General features: G+C 39.2%; 2 protein-coding genes across 2 annotated transcripts in view; one reads left to right on the top strand and one right to left on the bottom strand.

Moving 5' to 3' along the window:
* LOC125462223 (GRB2-related adapter protein-like) overlaps positions 1–21984 on the top strand; it is a 272985-nt gene that overhangs the window by 32434 nt on the left and 218567 nt on the right. The window contains exon 2 of the mRNA XM_059654093.1: positions 12752–12824. The gene's annotated coding sequence lies outside the window, so the exon portion shown is untranslated. The remainder of the gene's footprint in view (positions 1–12751; positions 12825–21984) is intronic.
* Positions 19071–21984, bottom strand: part of LOC125462439 (transmembrane protein 94-like) — a 156705-nt gene continuing 153791 nt past the window's right edge. Inside the window, exon 29 of the mRNA XM_059653874.1 lies at positions 19071–20490. Within this exon, the coding sequence (XP_059509857.1) occupies positions 20418–20490 (73 nt within the window). The 3' untranslated portion in view covers positions 19071–20417. The remainder of the gene's footprint in view (positions 20491–21984) is intronic.

Genomic DNA, 21984 nt, shown 5'->3' with positions numbered 1-21984 from the left:
CCATAATGTCGCCTTGGCAGTATCCAGTGCCTTCAGACACTTTTTGACATCATATGCAATGAACTGAATTGGCTGAGGGCTGGCATCTGTAATGCTACGGATCTCAGGAAGAAGCTGAGGTAAATCATCGTTTGACACTTCTGACCTCCTTTCAATTGTTTCAGCCTTACCTTTTGCACTGATGTGCAGTATTCTCCCCTGTTACTGAGGATGGAGATGTTTGTGGAGCCACCCCCTTCAGTAAGTTGTTAGTTATCCGCCATAATTCATGATTGGATATGCCAGGATCGAGAGATTGCATTGACAATTAGATTGATAAGAAAGAAGTATTGGATAAGTTGTATGTATTTAAAGTTGATAAGGCTCCAGGATTAGTTGAGATATATTCAAGTATGTTGAAGGAAGTGAGCATGGAAATTGCAATGGTACAGGAAGTTACTTTTCAATCTTCCCTGCATTCGGTGATGATACTGGAGGAGAGCAGAATTTCAAACGTTATGTCCTTACTCAAAAAATGTTGTAAAGATCGACACATCAATTACAGAGCAGTAAATTTAACATCAGTATTGGCAAAATCTCTAGTAACAATTATTTGGAAAAAATGTCAATAATTTATGGAAAATGTCAATTGATTCTTCTGTGTAGTCTTGGTGAGCCAGAGTTTGTTCCTATGTTGTGCTGTTCTTTGTTGTTCTTTGATTCAGAAGAATCAACATGGATTTATTAAGGGAACTTTGTAGCTAACTAACTTGCTGGAGTTTTTTTAAAAAGGTGACAAAGAGGCTTGACAAGGTGCAACCTGCTTTGTGATGTACATAGACTTCCAAGAAGCATTTGATATAGAGCTGTATAACAGTCTTATGAGTAAAGTTATTACTCATGGAATAAAAGGAACAGTAGCCATGTAGGTACAAAATTGGCTGAGGGATAGGAGATAGAGGTTAATTCCACCTCAGTGGGAATTTTCAGGCTGGAAGAAGGTTTGTAATGGAACTTCCTCAGGAGTCAGTATTGCAGCTTGAGCTTTTCCTTATCCTTGAAAGTTGCCACCCGGGTTGACAGGGCTGTTAAGAAGGCATACAGTGTTTTAGCTTTTATTAATAGAGGTATCAAGTTCCGGAACCAAGAGGCTATGCTGCAGCTGTACAAAACACTGGTGTGACTGCACTTGGAGTATTGTGTACAGTTCTGGTCACCGCATTATAAGAAAGATGTGGAAGCTTTGGAAAGGGTGCAGAGGAGATTTACTAGGATGTTGCCTGGTATGGAGGGAAGGTCTTACAAGGAAAGGCTGAGGGACTTGAGGCTGTTTTCGTTAGAGAGAAGAAGGTTGAGAGATGACTTAATTGAGACATATAAAATAATCAGAGGGTTAGATAGGGTGGATAGGGAGAGCCTTTTTCCTAGGATGGTGACGGCGAGCACGAGGGGGCATAAGATATAGGACAGATGTCAGAGGTAGTTTCATTACTGAGAGAGTAGTAAGGGGATGGAACACTTTGCCTACAACGGTAGTAGATTCGCCAACATTAAGTACGTTTAAGTCGTCATTGGACAAGCATATGGATGTACATGGAATAGTGTAGGTTAGATAGGCTTCAGATTGGTATGACAGGTCGGCTCAACATCAAGGGCGGAAGGGCCTGTACTGTGCTGCAATGTTCTATGTTCTATGTATAACTGATTTAGTATAAAGACTGTTTACTTTTCTCTGTTTTTGATTGTGTACTGAAACGGGAAAGGGACTGATTTTAAAACCAATGATTGTGGAAGGGGATTGCTGTACATTTTAAAATAAAATTACCTGGTACTTATTGTAACTGCTGTTTATTCAAGCACAGCTGATGAGCTGAAACCAAGGGGTGTGGACAAATGGAAATTCGGCTGGCAACGAACATCTGATTGGTCTGAGGAATGGTTGTCAGTGACACAGGCCTTCTGCCTGCCAACAGCTATGTATTTGGCTTCCAGGTAGATGAACAGGTGTGGGTATGAATGTTTGGGCAGATACTGTCAGACCTCCGAAAGATAGGAGCTCTCCTTTTCTCTGCAATAATAAAAAACGTGAAGCCTGAAGAAAACCAGTTTATTTACCCTCAACAGTTGCTTTAGGCTGTGACTTTTAAACAATAAGTCAGTGAACTCTGTGGAAAGGAACCATTGAACTGCCTTCCCAGTCTTTCTTTCCGCACAAGACACCCAATTTTTTATGTCTGTGTGTTTGTCTAAATGTATTGGGTGAATTTTATAAGGGACTTAGAGTTTCAAATAGAGTAGGAATACATGCCGTTGGTTCATTATTGTTTACCTTTAGTTAGAGTTTATTTATTTGTAATAAATTGTAATTCTTGTTAAGTACACAAACTTGGTCCATGCTATCTGCCAATCCTGTTCTGAAAATTGGGGAAATTTGCATGTTTTTATAAAATCTTTAACTATTGTAATGACTCCAGGTATAGCAGGACTTGATTTCCAGCATGCAATCCCAGTGAGATATGACACTAGGTCTTGACATGTAGGAGACAGCCTCAAAGTTTGTGGATGAGCAGAGAGATCTGAGAGTATATGTATGTAAGTTATTAATACTAGATTAAGTAGGACAGTAGAGTACAAGAACAGAGAGATTATGATGAACATATGTAAGTCACTGGTTACACATCAGCTGAAGTATAGTGTACATTTCTGTATGCATTTGAGAGTGTGCGGAAGAGGTTTACGCAAATGATTCCAGGGACGAGACACTTCAGTTGTGAGCAAAGATTGGAAAAGCTAGGATTGCTTTCCTTGGAGAGGAGAAGTATTTATAGATTATTGAGAGAAATATTTAGAATCATGAAGAATCTGGACAGGGTAGATAGGGAGAAACTATTCCTATTCTTGTCTAAAAATGAGAATCAGAAGGCATCGTTTTAAAGTATTTTGCAAAAGAAGCAAAATGCAAGATGAGAAAATCTTTTTTCATAGAGAGAGTAGTTAAGGTCTAGAATAATTTACTGTCTGGAAGTATGATTCAGGCAAGTTCAGTTAAATCATTCGAGGGTACGTTAGATCATTATTTAAATCCAAAATAATGAACAGGGTTGCAAGGAAAGGCAGGAGATTGGCACTTAATTAAAATGCTCAGAGAGTCAGTGCAGACAAGACAATGTTGGCTGTGGGATCACTTAACTCCATCTATTGCATTAAATTAAAAAGCTAAGAACTATGGATGCTAGAAATCAGAAACAAAAACTGAAATTGCTGGAAAAGTTCAGCAGGTCTGACAACATCTGGAGAGAAAGCAGAGATAACGTTTCAGGTCCAGTGATCCTTCTTTAGAAATTCTCCTTTAAAGCTTAGCATTGCCACAATTACCCTCTCAAGCCAAGATCAACTGATGTAACCCAATAACTTAAGATAAACATTTTCTTAGTAAAAATTTATAGAGGCTGTTAAAAAAACTTACTAGCAGCTTATTTGTTGGAAAGTCGCAAAGTTACTATTGTGCCAATGACACTGTGATGGCAAATTGCAAGGGAACTTACAATAATTTACAACATCTGAACTTCTTGCTGGAAGTAATGGCGGCAGAGTAGGACACTCTACATGGAGCTCCTTTGCTCCGCTTGTTCTTTTTGTTTCTCTCTTCTCATCAGTCCTGGAGCAATGTGCAGGGAAGCTGTCCCTGAGCAGCACAATGTGAGTGAGTCCCAGAACTGCCTGAGGTGAAACAGGTCTGAGAGCAACATGCAGGGAAGCAAGTCCTGGAGCAGTATGCGGGGAAGCAGCCGCTGAGCAGCATGAGGGGAAACGTCCTGGAACAGTGTGCAAGGAAGTTAGTCCCAGAGCAGTGCGAGAGGAAGTGAGTCCCGGAGCAGGATTACTATCTGAGCTATGCACTACTTTGCAGAGGGTCATTCAGATTAAGCAGACAAATGTGTGGCTTAAAGATTAGTGTGGGTGAGATGGGTTTGAATTCAAGGGACATTGGCGGCAGCACTGGGGAAGAAGGGCCCTGTTCTAATAGGATGGTCTTCATCTGAATCGTACTGGGAGTAGAGTCCTTGTAGACACGGCTTTAAACTAAATGGGGGTGGTTAGAGTTCAGTTATAGGAGAAATTAGAAAACCCAAGTTAAAAGAGGAGGTAAGAGTGTAGATTGGCAATGTGGCAGATGGTTACCAGACAATAAACGTGAGGAATAGAATAGGTAGTTATATTTACACACCAAGGATTTATTAAAGAGTAGGGAAATTTAGCAGTAGAACAAATTTAAAAGCTTAGTATCTAAATGCGCAAAGCATTCAAAACAAACTAATGAGTTAATGGTGCAAATAGAAACAAAAGGGTATGATTTGGTAGTGATTACTGAGACATGGTTACAAGGAGACCAGGTCTGAGAATTGAAATATCCAAGGGTATTCAGCATTTTGAACGGATAGATTAGTAGGAAAAGGAGATGCTGTAGCTTTGCTGGCGAGGGGAAAGATCAGGGCTGTAATGAGAAATAACCTAAGTACATGGAATCTGGATATGTAATCAATTTGGATAGAAATAAGAAATTGCAAAGGGAAGAAGTACTTGGTAGGAGTAATCTATAGGTCCCCAAAAAGCAGTTCTGCAGTGGGACACAGTATAAATAGGAAATATTGGAGGCTGGCAAAAAAAGGTTTGACAATAATCATGGGTGATCTTAACATGCACATAGATTGGAAGAATCAAATTGGCAAGGGTAGCCGGGAGGCAGAGTTCATTGACTGTATTAGAGATTGTTTCTTGGAGCAGTATGTTGTGGAAGCAACCAGGAAGCAAGCTACTTTGGATTTGATATGGTGTAATGAAGAGAGATTAATTGACAACGTAGTTAAGGATCCTCTAAGGAATAGTGACTCTGGTATGAGAGAATTCAAAATTTAGTTTAGGGGTGAGAAATTAGGGCCATTTTCCATTGCATGCAAGCTTCCACCTCAGACTTGGGACAAATGAAGATAATTTGAAAACCAGGATCTCAAAACCAACACTAAGGTCATGGCTTATTAGGAGGTAGTGGTCCATGTGCATCTGCATGTTTCTGAGACTCAGACAAACTACAACAGGCGTTTCAAAGCACTGAACAGGGTAAAGATTAAGGGAATAAAGAATCCCAAGGCATTATATTCTAGAGATAAATCAGTCTAAATGTGTAATGAGTCCTACTTTAAACATAATAGGGATGGGGGAGGAGGAAATCTTGATTTGGTATTATGTATTGAGGAAACATCATTGTTAAGGATCCTCCTGGAAGTAGTGACTATAGCATGATAGAATTCAAAATTCAGTTTGGGGGTGAGAAAGTGCACTCCCACAGTAGTGTTCTGGAATTAAACAAAGGAAATTACATAGGCATGAGGACAGATTTGGCCCAAGTAGATTGGCCAAGAAGGCTAAATGGTTAGACAGCAGATGAGCAATGGCAGTTGTTTCAGGAGCTACTCAATTCCTCACAACTAAAATATATCCCAGTGAGGAAGAAAGATGTTAAGGGGTGTAAAAAACATCCATGGTTAAACAAGGAGGTCAAGGACAAACTAAGGAATGCCATCTTGCAAAGACCAGTGGCAGGTAGGAGGATTGGGAAACTTTCAAACGTAAAGAAACGGATACTTTAAAATAAATAAAAAGGGCTAAGGTAAGTTGCAAAAGAAAAACAGCACAAAATATCAGAAAGGATAGCAAAAGCTTCTATAGGTGTATAAAAGGAAAGACAGTCGCTAAGGTAAATGGTGGTCCTTTGGACAACAAAACTGGAGAGTTAATATGGGGAATACTAAAATGGCAGAGATACTAAATTAATAGTTTGCCCCAATTTTCACGGTGGAGGACAACATTGCCATTCCTATTGGAATGGGCAAGTCAGAGGCAATAGGAAGGGTAGAACTTAGAACAATCAACATCGAGAGGGAAACGATACTCGGCAAATTGTTAGAATTGAGGATAGACAAGTCCCTCGGGTCTGATGGCCTATATCTTAGGGTATTAAAGGTAGTGGTGGTGGAGATAGTGGATCCATTGGGTACGATATTCCAAAATTTCCTGGTCACAGGAAAGATTCCAGTTGATTGGAAAGTTGCTAATGTAAGGTCCTTATTCACAAAGAGAGGGAGGCAATGTGTGGGAAATTACATACCAGTTAGTTTAACATCTGTTGTTGGCAAAGTGTTAGAATCAATTATCAAGGAAACAATACTAGGGCACTTAGAAAGTCAATACGCTATCCATCAGAGTTAGCATAGGTTTATGAAGGACAAATCATAATTTGCCAGAGTTCTTCAAAGATGTAACAAGCAAAGTAGATAATGAGTATCCTGTAGATGTAATCTACCTGGACTTCCGGATGGCGTTTGATAAGGTGCTACACAAAAGGTTAATTCACAAGGTTGGAAAAGGGATTGGGATAATTTATTAGCTTGAATAGATGACTGGCTGATTGACAAGTCAGAGCCGGGATAGTTTTTTTTCTGCTTGGCAAGAAGTAACTACTGGGTTGCCACATTGTTTGGTCCTTGGACCCCAACTCTTTACAATCTACACTAATGACTCTGATACAGGGATAGAGGGCTCTATAGTCAAATTTGCAGATGACACAAAAATAGGTAGGGTGATAAATTGCACTGAGAAAATAAGAAACTTATAAATGGGATATAAATAGATTAGGGGGTGGGCCAAAATGTGGCAAATGGAGTTTAACATGGATAATTGTGAGGTTGTGTATTTTATTTGTAAAAATGGAAAAATGACCTATTATCTAATTGGGAAAAGACTTTGGGGTGCTCCAGTGCAGAGGGATCTGGGTGTCCTTGTTCATGAGTCACAGAAACCTAGTATGCAGGTGTAGCGGATAATAAAGTGAATGGAATGTTGACTTTTATAGCTAAAGGAATAGAATATAAAGGTAAGGAAGTATTGTTGTAACTATACAAGGCGTTGGTGAGATGGAAAGGAAAGATGTAATGGCATTGGGGGGCAGTTCAGAGGCAGTTCATTAGAATGGTCCTAGAGATGAGGGGTTTGTCGTATGAAGAGAGATTGAAATGTTTAGGTTTGTACTCTCTGGAATTTAGAAGAATGAGGAAAGATCAAATTGAGGTATTCAAGATAATAAAAGGTGTAGATAAATTAGACATGGAGTGAATGCTTCCTCTTGTGGGGCATTCTGAGATGAGGGGTCATAGTCTTAAGATAAGGGGTAACAAATTTAAAACAGAGTTGAGAACATAGAACATAGAACAATACAGCACAGAACAGGCCCTTTGGCCCTCGGTATTGCGCCGACCTGTGAACTAATCAAAGCCCCTCCCCCTACACTATCCCATCATTATCCATATGCTGATCCAAAAGAAGAAACTGCTTCTTCCAAAGAGTTGTGAATCTGTGGAATTTGACATCCCAAAGTGTAGTCGATGCTGGGACGGTGAGTAAATTTAAGGAGGGGTTAGACAGGTTTTTAAATTGGTAATGGGTTGGAGAGTTATGGGGAGAAAGCAGGAAAATGGAGATGAGAAGCATATCAACCATGATTAAATGGCTTACTTCTGCCCCTATATCTTATGAACTTAAGTGCGAGGGAAACGAGTCCTAGAGCAGCATGAGGGAAATAAGTCTTGGTGCAGCGTGAGGGGAAGCATGTCCTGGGGCAGTGCAAGGGGAAGCGAGGCCCAGAGCAGTGCAACTTACCTTGGTGCAGCTGAATGATGGTACGGCGTGGACTGGAGGCTTGGAACAGACCGGGACTGCTGTTGGGCTGGGACCTAGGCAGTCAAATCACGTGTAGAGCTGCTGCTGTTTGGAATTCTTTACTGAATTGTAATGTCAATCTAACTATGTATATAACAATATAACTTTAACTATGTTATGACTATCTTATTTCTAACCTATTTTTTAAGATACTGTAAGTAATGCTACAACTTCTTTTATTCCTCTGTTGTATCTAAGATTTATAAATAAGTACTTGTACCTAAGATAGTATCATTAAAGGCAGCCATTGTAAAAACTTTTCACTGTACTCGTGTATTTCTGTAGTGGAGTACTCATGACAATAAAGGATAGTCAGTTCTATTTTAAGACACAATTAGGGTGTATCTTCACTTCTGTACTTGCCCATGGCAGCTTGACTATTTCAAACATTTTGCTATTTATAGTAACATTTGGGAACAATCATGTCACATCATTTCAGGACAGTACCTTGGGCCTTTCAAAATACCAGAGGAGTATATCAGTTAAAACCATGAAGATAAATCAAATGTTGCAACACAGGCAAATTATCAGGAGCCAGGCTACTGCTTTTGTCTAGAAGTTAATTGAACCTTAAGTACAGAAATGCTTAATTGTAAATTGAGAAAATGTAGTAGTTCTTCCACACCCTGTAGTTTTGAACTCTGCTCTAGCTGATAATCAAAACTGAAACGCTCTGAAATTGTTCAAAATCCTTACTGCACATCTCATGTTTACATGTAAAGAGTCTGAATGTTGGATATATTAAACACATATTATGTACATCCAGTGGTTCTGCATACAATGTGTTGCATTTTACATATAAAGATGTTTATGAACTCATCATTTTAAGCTTCTGCCTTGGGTATAAGTTCAAATATTTGGATTTAACTTTTATGCATAATACTAATATTCAATCTTTTTCTAAGATTTCACAGTAAGTAAATTAAATTTTAGTTTTTCTTTCTTACATTCAAGTTGTAAATCCTTCAATTTCATTTATTGCCCATTACAAAATCTATTAACAATATGAAAAGTTGATGTTTTTAATTCCAATTTACATTTACATAGCATTTTTAACACCACAAAATCATTAAAACCCAAAAGCCATAAAAAATGCTATAGAAAAAGGTTTCTCTTGACTGCCGCTGAAGTTTCTTTTAATATGTACTGGAAATGATGGGCTTTTAGCATCTGCTTGGTAGAGGGACATAGGAATTGATGTAAGGTGCTATAACTCAAAAATTGCATCTGGGGCCCTGCCTGCATCATTTGACACTTATGTGCGTGCAAATTACTCTTGATTCTGGTAGGAGACACGATCCACACACTGTTCAGTTCTTCCAGCAATTGCATAACGTTGGTTCTCTTGCTTTCTGTTTTTGAACATAAATGAAGTTCTGGAGAGGGGCTAGATTAGAAGCAAACAGGGCCCCAAAATATGATGCGATCTGTTATGTGGACTTCCAGATCCTGTTCCCACGAACAGCAAAAGTCACAACAACAAGAATTGGAGGGAGAGAGTCCTGCCATTCTGTACAATCAATGATGAAGGCCAATTAAGATGATTAAGGAGTTCATGAATGGTGAATGTTGTGATTTTCCTGGAGGCATATGAGCTGTGTACACGTGGATCAGATGAGATGAATTTACATCATGGGGAACCAGTCAAGGTACTGCTATATTAGTGAGTTTTGAGAAGATTTGTAGCTCAGGTTGACGTTCTGGATGTGAGTTTGCTCGCTGAGCTGGAAGGTTAGTTTTCAGACGTTTCGTCACCATTCTAGGTAACGTCATCAGTGAGCCTCCGACGAAGCGCTGGTGTTATGTCCCACTTTCTATTTATTATATATTCTATATATATATAAATAGAAAGCGGGACATGACACCAGCGCTTCGTCGGAGGCTCACTGATGATGTTACCTAGAATGGTGACGAAACGTCTGAAAACTAACCTTCCAGCTCAGTGAGCAAACTCACATCCAGTACTGCTATATTATCTGAGTTGTTTAAAAAGGTGAAAAGCTTGGAAAACTGGTGACATTAGCACAAAACCCAGTCCTGATGAAGGATCTAGGTCAGAAACGTCAACTCTCCTACACATCTGATGCTACCTGACCTGCTGTGTTCCTCCAGCTCCATACTGTATCGACTCTGCCATCAGCATAGGGAAGTGTAGGCGCTTTGGCACTGCTGAGATCATCACTGTCATGGCATCATGAGAACATGACTGCCAAGCAAGGATGGGGAAAATACTTGAGTAAAAGGAATGTTACTATAGGAGACTGTAATTCTGCAGACGGTTGGTCATAGATGTATGGACTCCCATTGCTGAAGACTTCCATTTCACAGCAATGGTCACCATACTCTGCCATCAAAGTCACTTTGGCTACCAATTTCTTTGATTCTGACTCCAAGTATCAGCTTCAGACCTGAATGACATTTTGTAGCAGTTGCACACCATTGCATTTTGCATCACTGATGTCCCATTTGCAGAGCTGGGCGGTACATTTCACTTAGCAAAAAATGGGATTGTGTAGGCACAGAGAGCAGCACGTAGCCATGAAAACAGTGGAATGAACAACTGTTAAACTTCACCAACAAGAACCATTCCCACTTTTCAATGTTCAACTGATCAACAAATACAAAAAGATTTTCCTTTATCTATGCATCACATTCTTGGCAGCTGTTTTAACTCCTTCATCCTCTGGGCTGGCAGTTCAAACTATTGCATATTTTCTCTCTAAGCCCCAAAATTCATGGATGGATTCTACGATACATGGATACCCTTTGAAGAGTTAAGTAATAACCACTGTAGGAGAGTGTCATACAGTCATAGAGGTGTCACAACCAATGCCATCTTCTTACTAGGACCAACACTGAAATGATATCAGATATCTGAACATGCAGACCAGTCGGTTAATTCCCTACAGTGTACTCCTGCAAGAGCCACTCATTGTGGTAGTTCTCTGCACTCTTCATAGCATAAGCCTCCAGAGAGATATTGAACTTGTAAACAATGAGCTCCTGGAAGAAAACAGTGTATCAGAGGAAAACGAGACAGAGGCATGGTTGCAGAGCACTAAGAATAAAGTAGAGCCAGGAAGTCTCCTCAGGATGCCGTGAATGGCAAAGGTCTTTGCAATTCAAGAACATTTCTACTGGGACAACCAACCTAAGATGCCCAGCACGTCAAGCAACTTACTCTGAAATGCTTGTACTATGACTTCCATTAAACATGCAGCCAGGATAATGTAAACTTCGACCACCAATGGAGGAAACACATCTGACTAAAGGTTTAGCCATTAATGTTAAGGAATCCTTGATCTCTTCCGCCCCTATTGACCCATCATCCACAAAGGAGTCTCTCAAGTGTGGCCTCAACTCATGATTTACATAGTGCCCTGTAATGTTAGGCTTAAAAATGATACCACCAAATCAGATTAATGAGCACTAATTGGACATGGCAATAAGCAATTGAAGGAAAATACATGAAAAACAGACTTAATAGAAAGTTGCCTGTGTTGCCTGACAAAGACCTTGCCTTGGCTTCGAAATTGGCTGTCTTTCAGCGGTACCTGGATTTGTTTGTGACCACCAAGCACAGAGGAAAGTTTGGGAAAGTACTCAGAATGGTAATGCAGCATGTAATATCAGATTCAGAAAAGTACTTATGTGAGGACTTTTCCCACATTTTGTGACATTTTGCCAGCAGATTGGGGTTCGGGGGCCAGTGCTATGGAAACTGAGATAGAGCTCCAAGTGCCAGCTGTCATCCAGCAGCCCCCAGCGGGCAGATGCCAGCGAGACTCACTTGTGGTTTAAGCTAATAGATACACTCATTAGTTTGCATAAAGATGAAGTAGATTAAGCTAATAAATTTGCTCCGTGTTGAATCACACATGGCTTCTTGTATTCATTTTGACCAGAACTCGGAGAACACATTAAGCACGTTCAGCCTAAAAATAAGTACTCTTAAAGAAAAAAAATCACACTGATACAGTTGCGGTTAGAGAGACCCAAAGTGACCCAATCGGTGGTCCACAAAGTAGAATAGCCTCCAAGCTCAACCACTTCCATGCAATGCTCCCCTTGTGGCCACTAACTATTAACTTGTCTGTACCTACAGAAGAAATGCACATAGTGCTAGCCTACATCATAGAGGTGCCAGTAGGGAAATATCCTGAGACTGTTGCACTTGAATCACATAGGCTCAAAAACATCCCCTTTCCTCCTCAGACAAACATTCCAAATTACACTAAAACACTAGATGCAAGCAATAGCTTTGACGTATATGTTTCGTTTAATGGCTTACATACATTTTTTTTCCTTTTGAATTTTTTTCGTTCAGGTCCTGGGTCTCACATTTATTTGGAAACTTCATGCTTGGATATCACTGTTGATGATGTTTCACAGAAGTAAGGAGCTACTAGAACTTCCAGTAATCTTGCCGCACACCTACACACACAATTTGTTCACAACAGCTGGAAATCCCCTGTGCATAAAGGCAAGCTGAAATGTCTCACTCAGGCTTCAGTCTGCATAGAAAATCATGGGTGCAATTAGGAGAACCTCTGACAAGCTTCTTCATATTTTTAGAGTTCATGTATTTTTTCATTGTTTGATATTTCAGTAATGTTGTTATTTTGTTGAATGGAAGCTCCAATTATTGTGAAAAAATAACTCAAGTAATTTAGTCGGTAGAATTTACCATATCTCTTGATTCCTAAATAAGAGTTTTGAGATAATTGAGCTTATGCTAATTATTTTCATTGTACCTTTTGCAACAGACACATCATGCTATGTTAGTTGTTTAGATAAAGTGCGTGCAATTGGGGTTACTGTATTGAGTTGGATAAAAAGTTGGTTAGCAGCAGGAAATAGAGAGTAAGATTAAATGGATCTTTTTCTGAATAGCAGGCAGTGACTAGTACAGCAGGGCTCAGTACCAGGCCCCCAGCTATCACAACATACATTGACGACTTAGAAGCGGGAACTAAGTGTAATATCTCAAAATTTGCAGGTGACACAAAGCTGGTTGAAAGGGCGAGCTATGAAGAGGATACAGATGTTACAGTGTGATTTGGACAGGCTGGGTGAGTACGCAGTGCATGACAGATACAGTATAATGTAGCTAAATGTGAGCTTTTGGTAGCAAAAATAGGAAGGCAGATTATTATTACTTGAACAGTTGTAAATTGAGACAGAGGAATGTATAGCAAGACTGAGGTGTTCTTGTGCACCAGTTGCTGAAAGTAAGCATGCAGGTGCAGCAGGCAGTAAAGAAGACAAACTCTAAGATCATTTTCAGAGCAAAAGGTTGAGTACAGGAACAAGGATGCCTTGCTTCTATCATACAGGGCATTAGTGAGGCCACACCTGGAATATTATGTGCAGTTTTGGTCTCTGTATCTGAGGAAAGACATTCTTGCTGTAGAAGGAGTCCAGCAATGGTTTACCTGGGATAGAAGGACTAACATATAAGGAGAGATTGTTTCAGTTTGGATTGTATTCACTGGCGTTTGGAAGAATATGGGGTGTGCGCATCTCATAGGACCCAATAAAATTCTAACAGGACTAGACATGTTTGATGCAAGAAGGATGTTCCCCATGGTGGAGGAGTCCTGAACCAGGGGTCATATTAACGCTAAGGGATATATATTTTAGGACTGAAATGAGAAATTTCTTCATCCAAAGAGTGGTGAGCCTGTAGGATTCACTACCACAAAAAGTGGTTGAGACCAAAATATTGTGTTCTTTTAATGAAATAACAGGGTACAGCTGTTTTTGCTAAATGGATCAAGGCATATCGGTTAGGGCAAGAGAAGGGTATTGAACTCGATAATCAGCCATGATTGTAATGAATGGTGGAGCAAGCTTAAAGGGTTGAAAGGCCTACTCCAGCTTCTATGTCTTATGTTTTTATTTCGACCATTGGTTTAAATTTGGTTTATTGCATATTTGGAACCATAGCAACATAATTGTCTTGAGTTGTTTATGATCTTCTGCCATAGGGACAATAACCAACACTTTTCAACACCTTTAACATGGTACAATGCTTCACAAGAACTAAACAAGCAAAACTTGACACTGAACTATGGAAAATATTATCTCATGACCAGCTGGAGGTTTGTATACTGGAAATCAAGTCTCACTATTCTCAGAGTCGTTAAAATTTAGAGAATCCAATTAAACCACCAAGTTGCCCAATTTTACCTAACTGCTTAACTCGGGTTAAGAGAATATGAATATAAAGGTTTTCCATTCACAAGTGAATAACAATTTATTGTGATTAAACTATTTTAATCAATGGCAAAAATGAAACATGAATTGCTAGCTTAATCACGGTTTTGGGTTGAATGGTTTGTCGAGGACAATATGCAGTTGACTTCAATGGTTTGATACCCAAACAACTGATTATATTCTGGGAAATTTTAAATATTGTATTTCACTTAGTAGACCATATCAAGTAAAAAGAGTAAGTTAATTTTTCCACTACTAATTTAGCTGTAATGGCCTTTAAAAGAATAAGTTCTGGAACTCAGATTGACTTCTTGATAATTGTTAAGTTTCTGAATGATCCTATGTAATTACTAACATTCAACTGAATGGTTTTCAAAAATACCTATAAATATTAAAAGTGCCAGTTTGATTACATGTTGGTGTTTACTTATTACCAGATATTTGTGAGATATTTTACAGAATTGCACTCCATCCTTTAAGTCTTAGCCATGTAAAATTCATGTTTATTGATGCCTGTTTTCCCTATTCCTGTATGTCCTGCTATAGAAATTTTATGTGTGACTTGCAATGTTTCTCCATGATGTTTGGGTAGCACCACTTTCCAATAAACAAGCATCCATTCCTCATCTGCAGGTCTGTGAGGGTGTTTGCGCTGTATCATCAGAACACTATTCTTAATACAATACCATTCCAGAATCTGGATGTGAGTTTGCTCGCTGAGCTGGAAGGTTCGTTTTCAGACGTTTTGTTACCATCCTAGGTAACATCATCAGTGAGCTTCTGACGAAGCGCTGGTGTTATGTCCCGCTTTCTATTTATCTGGTTAGGTTTCCTTGGATTGGTGATGTCATTTCCTGTTCTTTTTCTCAGGAGATGGTAGATTGATTTGGAGCCAATGTGTTTGTTGATGGAGTTCCGGTTGGAATGCCATGCTTCTAGGAATTCTTGTGCGTGTTTCTGTTTGGCTTGTCCTAGGATGGATGTGTTGTCCCAATCAAAGACATCCATCCTAGGATAAGCCAAACAGAGACACGCACGAGAATTCCTAGAAGCATGGCATTCCAACCGGAACTCCATCAACAAACACATTGATTTGGAGCCAATCTACCATCCCCTGAGAAAAAGAACAGGAAATGACATCACCAATGCAGGAAATGACATCACCAACCCAAGGAAACCTAACCAGATAAATAGAAAGCGGGACATAACACCAGCGCTTCGTTGGAGGCTCACTGATGATGTTACCCAGAATGGTAACGAAACGTCTGAAAACGAACCTTACAGCTCAGTGAGCAAACTTACATCCAGAACCTCAACCTGAGCTACAAATCTTCTCAAAACTCGCTACCATTCCAGAATTCCTGCACACTAGCTGCAGTGTGAGCTCCCTGTGGATAACTTAGAACATAGAACAGTAAAGAACTGTACAGGCCCTTCGGCCCTCGATGTTGTGCTAAACTTTTAGCCTAATCCTAAGGTCTATCTAACTTTTCATCCTTACCTTATACTATCATCCATCTGCCTATCTAGCTGCTTAAATGCCCCTAATGAGGTTGACTCCACTACCGTCTCTGGCAAAGCATTCCACGGCCTTAGCATTTTCTGAGTAAAGAACCTACCTCTGACGTCTCCCCTGTATCTACCTCCACTTACTTTAAAACTATGCCACCTCATAATAGCCACCTTCACTCTAGGAAAATGTTTCTGGCTGTCCACTCTATCAATACCTCTGATCATTTTGTACACCTCTATCAAGTCACCTCTCATCCTTCATCATTCTAAAGAGAAAAGCCCTAGCTCTCTCAACCTTTCCTCGTAAGACCTTCCCTCCATTCCATTCCAGGCAACATCCTGGTAAATCTCCTCTGAACCTTTTCTAGCACTTCCACATCTTCCCTGTAATGAGGCAACCAGAACTGGACACACTACTCCAGATGTGGCCGAACCAGGGTTTTGTGTACCTGGAGCATAACTTCACAGCTCTTGAACGCAGTCCCTCTATTAATGAAAGCTAACACACCATACGCCTTCGTAACAACTCTATCCACCTGGGTGGCAGCTTTCAGGGAACTGTGGACATGAACCCCAAGATCCTTCTGCTCCTCTCCACCGCCAAGAACCTTTCCATTAGCCCTGTATTCTGCTTTCAAGTTTGTCCTTCCAAAATGAATCACCTCACACTTTTCAGGGTTAAACTCCATCTGCCACTTCTCGGCCCAGCTCTGCATCCTATCAATGTCCCTTTGTAACCTAGAACAGGCATTCGCACTATCCACAACTTGACCCACCTTCGTATTGTCCGTAAACTTAGTAATCCACCCTTCCACTCCTTCATCCCAATCATTTACAAAAATCACAAAGAGGAGCTGGTACACCAATTGTAACTGAGCACCATGTTGAATATTTTTTCTCTTCTAAGGGTCAGCCAATTCAGAATCCAATCTGCCACATTTTCCCCTATCCCATGCCTCTTTACCTTCTGCATGAGCCTACCATGGGATACTTTATCAAACACCTTACATAAATCCATGTATACCACATCCACTGCTCTACCTTCATCCACGTGTTTGGTCACCTCTTCAAAGAATTCAATAAGGTTTGTGAGGCATGATCTACCCCTCACAAATCCATACTATCACGACTCAAACTGTGCCTATCCAAGTGCTCATAAATTCTATCTCTCAGAGCCCTTTCAAATAATTTGCCCACCACTGACGTAAGACTAACTGGCCTGTAATTTCCGGGGTTATCCCTATTCCCTTTTTTGAACGAGGGAATGACGTTTGCCTCTCTCCAATCTTCTGGCACTATACCCGTGGACAATGAGGACAAAAAGATCATCACCAAAGGCCCTGTGATCTCTTCCCTTGCTTCCCATAGAATCCTTGGATAAATCCCATCAGGCCCGGAGGACTTAACTATCTTCAAGTTCCTCAAAATTTCTGCTACCGCTTCCTTACTAACATTGACCTCCTCTAGCATACCAGCCTGTTTCACACTGTCCTCCTCTACAACTCTCAGTTGTGAATTCCGAAGAAAAGTATTTATTAAGGACTTCTCCTATCTCTTTAGGCTCATTGCACAAATTCCCTTTACAATCCTTGATCGGCCCTACCCTTTCTGTGGTCATTCTCTTATTCCTCACGTACGTGTAAAAAGCCTTGAAGTTTTCCTTGATCCCATATGCCAAGGTCTTCTCATGCCCTCTTATAGCTCTCCTAAGCCCTTTCTTCAGCTCCTTTCTGTATTCCTCCAGAGCCTTTTCCATTCCTTGTTTTCTGAACCTTATATAAGCATCCTTCTTCCTCTTAACCTGTTGTTCGACCTCTTAAGAACCAAGGCTCCCTCACTCGGCCGCGTCTTCCCTGCCTGCTAGGGACAAACATATTGAGCACAATCAGCATGCATTCCTTAAACGGTCTCCACGTTCCAGTAGTGATCTTAGTTAACTCTGAATGTGCTTTGTGTAAAATAAAGAACTCTCAATCCTGGAGATCTGAAACAAACAAAAGTAGAAGTTTCTGGAGAAACTCAGCAAATCTGGCAAGATCTGTGAAGAAAAGAACAGTTATAGTTCCGAGTCGAGTGTCCCTTCAAAATTCTGAATAAGGGATACTCAACTCGGAACTATAACTGTTCTTTTCTTCACAGATCCTGCCAAATTTGCTGAGTTTCTCCAGAAATTTCTGTTTTTGTTTGTTTCTGCTTTCTAAGCATCAATTAATGAAATGCGCCAAAACTCCATTTAAATTATCTTCATCTTCAAATAGTTTCAGCTACCACAACACCTTTATGTGGTATTTCTGTCACCTCAAATACTGGACTTCTTTTAGTGATTGCCTTGATCAGTGCACAAGGTGGAACTGTTCCTGAGCAATTCTGCCTTTTTATCCTTGACTGGACTTTGTCTGACTTTACGTAAAGCTATAACTTTCACTCTTGCTAAATCATTACGCAGGAGTAATTCTATTCTATTCACGGATAATGTCTTAACCAATTCTACTATCTCTATTCCAGATAACAAATCACACTCCAATTGCACTTTGTGCAGTGGAAGTTGCATATACTCTCCACCCACCTGTTCATGTAAACTTTTACTTTCATTACACTTTGGGGGGGTGGGGAATCAAGATTCTTCTTAAACAAGTTTGAATGTCTCTTGTGGCCTTTAATATAGTTATGGATTTAATATGGAAAAAAGGACAAAATAGTCGTATCCCTCATCCACCCTGTTCACTTCACCTGCACCATGCAAAACATCCTATCCAGATGCATCAAAGCTTGGTACGGCAACTGCTTTTTCATGTATTTCATAAGTCGAGGGAAAAATTATATCAATGTGATTTTGATTATATAATTGGCATCCATGAGCACTCTAGAACTGAGAGTAGAATGATTTACATTTACTGGGACATGGATATGTTAATGTATGTATGTTATGCAACTGACATCTAGCAGATTATAATGAAGTTTCACCATTTATGCAGCTTATGAAACAAAGCATACAACTCTATATAACTAGCGCTTGTAAAAAAGAAGTGATACATTGAAACACTGGTGTTCTCAATTAACATGCATAAATTTGTGCAAACAGCAAGAGATTCAACATTTGACATCATACTAGAATCCAGTGATTGAATTCCAAAGCATTTTCCAATCATTCCATAATGTTTAGCAATAATTTTTAAGAAATAATCGTCCTTTAGGGAAGGAAACTGCCATCTGTACCTGGTCTGGCCCACAGGTGACTCCAGACCCACAGCAATATGTTGACGCTTAACTGCCCTCTGGGCAATTAGGGATAGGCAATAAATGCTGGCCTAGCCAGAGACGCCCACATTCCATGAATGAATAAAGAAAGCAAAAATAAATTTGAAGTATAACGTGTCCATATCCCATTATACTCAATGCACAAAATGGAGTTAATCTATCCAAGAGAGCAACTTTTCTATTAAAAATTAAGAAAATTTGGTTTTGTACTTAAAAGAATGTCCTTGCAGTGTTTTAAGTTTGAATTGCGAAATTATGAAATATACAATTTTTGATTTATGTAATCAAGCCAAAATACACTTTTCATGCAAGCAGCTTCTTTTGTTTGCTTTTATTTATTAATCAGGATGCACATGCAAAAATATCACAACAATCTGAATTTGCTGTTTAAATTGATACTTTTCACTGGTTTTGTATGCAGTGCTTTCAGTTTACACATCAGTGATTCTACACATACCAGATTGACACTTTTACTGATTTTAGCATGTTGTCATTGGACAGTGTAACTAATGCTATCTGAACAGGCAAAATATAGTGTCCTGTGAAAGCATCTGTAAGTATAAACCTACATTAATTGTGTAATCTTTAAAGCTATAAAACAGATTGAAATTTTGTCAGTTTCTAACATTGGAAGTTCTACTTTTAATAAAATTATGGTTCAGTGAACTGCTTGAAGACTTACAGAATTTAGATTCGCACCAGCTGCATTTGTAAACGGAATGTTGAAGCTATGCATCTCCGACAGCTGGTCTCACACCACCAAAACAATTAAAATTGCTTGTGGTTTTCTACAGAGAAACTAGTTTGGTGTTGCACTTCCTGTCCATGTGACATAGTTTTCACAAATGAAAGGAATATTGTATGACCAATCCATTTACTGACTGTGTTTCAAAATATGTAACCACAGGTTTAGAAACTATCCAATATCCATTTAGCATTTGGTAAACAAAATAATTGAAAAAAAATCCTCTAAATAATAGATTAAGGATGTTAATAACAGTAACTACAAATTAATAGGAAATACATTGAGAGCAAATTCCAATCCAAAACTAATTGCAGTTTTATTTTTTTCTATATGTGAATCAAGTTTGTCATGAGAACTATATTTCACTTCATGTTAAAATGCTTGTAGTTTATTCTATTGAATCCGTTGTTTAACTGATTCAAGTCTCCCCAACGTTTTACAACCATCTGTTTCCTCTCTTGCACTGCACACAATGGCAGAGAAACAACTAATTAAGATGTTGCACTCTTCTTTTTGACAGATAAAATAACAATTTTAGGCCTTTCTTGAACAGAATTAAGAACAGCTGTTGAATTACACATTCATGTATTTTGTTAATAGATTCAAAAATAGCTGAGAGCAATTGAAAATATAAATAATGTGCACATCTTTGACCAATATAAATTGATGATCTCATTTTAATGGAAATACAGAAATCACACAGTCTCAATTTAAAAATATGAAGAAGTATTTGAAACTGTTTTTCTAATTACTTATCCATTATTTATGTCAAGAACTATTATTTTAGTACATTCTTTTCAACATTTGTTTAAAAGTGGAATAAGGGTCTAACATCTTCAGTTTATATTTGAAGGATGTGTTAATTCTCAGTTCTAAAGGCGTGAGGATTACTTCATTTTTAAATCAGAAAGTGAGTTGTTCCCAGTTTCTCTCAGAAAGGAGAATTCATTCCAAGCTTGGTATCAAACTGTAGCTTCTGTTTCTTTTGATAATGCATTCGCATTCTGTAAATACAAAAACATTCAAACAAAATGTCATATTTGTTCAGTTGAGGCATTTTGTCTGTAGTCAACCAGATGTCAAAGATAGGCAGAGACTAATCATTCTACATGAGTTATGAAACTAAACAGTTGTGAAAATCCCAACATGCATCAGTTCTTTTTATCCCAACTTGTTTCACATTAGGATGCATTCCACCTAACTAACTCCTGAGAACTTAAGCACAGGCTAGCATCACTCAAAACCTAGGGATAAACTGTGCATATGGACCAATTAGGATGCGATCACTTTAAACCTGGACAGCATGCCAGCACAAAACATTGCTAAACTTTCTGGTACTACTTGAGTTTGGACCACATTACCCATTTGCACATTGGTTTGCAGGGTTTACTAGACTTGAAAAGGAAGGACGCCAGTTCCCAGAAGCAGATCCACCTCTCTACATCCAAACAGGAAGCCTGTCTGCTTAGTCAACAATACTGGCCTGGTGTATTGTAGGCCTGTTCTGTACAGCAGTTGGCATTAGAGCATTAATGCAGCTTCAAATTCCCACTGACTCAAATGTCGCCATGAAATTGATAATTCTGAAAGAGATCCTATATACCCATTCTTCCTGCTACTAACCAGTAAGTAGTGATTATTAAGTGGATTTGAGGCTAAGTGGTACAATGAACACATTAGCCATTCACAAAACGTGCCTCATCATGACCCCAATTAAAAAATGCTGCATCCAGAAAACATGAACACTAGTTTACATTCACCCTTCAGGTACCGCATTCCTGTGGTGATTATTTCAAACCTTAGCTTCTTCAGGAACTGGATGGTTGAGATCTGCTTTTAGCACTGTGAAAGGATACATGCAAAACATGACATGGCAGCACATCCAATATTCTAAAAAGTGAATGCTTTGCAACCATTGAGGAGAAATTAGCCTCACAGTAGTGTTAGTCTCTAGGTCAAAACAGCTGGAGATGGATGAACCAAATGCATTGAATTGGACTAGATGTTTCTCCTAAAGGATTAGGCAATGGGCCAGAGTAGGTTGCAGCCTCCGTCACAAACCATTTCCCCATCTTGTCATAAATTCTATTTATAGCTTGGTTTTGCATGTCACACATGAGGTGAAGACATCTATTTGTTGAATTGTTAGGAACTTTGGACCATGAGGAATTACTTGAATATATTGTCTTATACATTACGAGTTTAATCTGCATTAGGATTCTACTGTCACTGAAGAGAGATTAAAAATATCTAATTTGGCATGAACACAGGAAACTTTTTAAATTGAAGTTCTGAAATTTATGCCAACTTCAAAGTAGGTGGGGGGCTTGAATCGCCAAATAAGTTACCTTTGAGGTGTCTTTTTCAAATTATAGATAACCAAAGCCACCATGACAAACTGGTTAATCTACTATCAAGATGGCAAATCAGGAGCACTACGACAAAAACAGAAAGAACTGCGAATGCCGTAAATCAGGAACTTTGGTTCTGAGCATTAA

This window comes from Stegostoma tigrinum, chromosome 23 (genome assembly GCF_030684315.1).
Source record: "Stegostoma tigrinum isolate sSteTig4 chromosome 23, sSteTig4.hap1, whole genome shotgun sequence".
NCBI classification, from domain to species: domain Eukaryota; kingdom Metazoa; phylum Chordata; class Chondrichthyes; order Orectolobiformes; family Stegostomatidae; genus Stegostoma; species Stegostoma tigrinum.
This window is presented reverse-complemented; position numbering and strand designations above follow the sequence as displayed.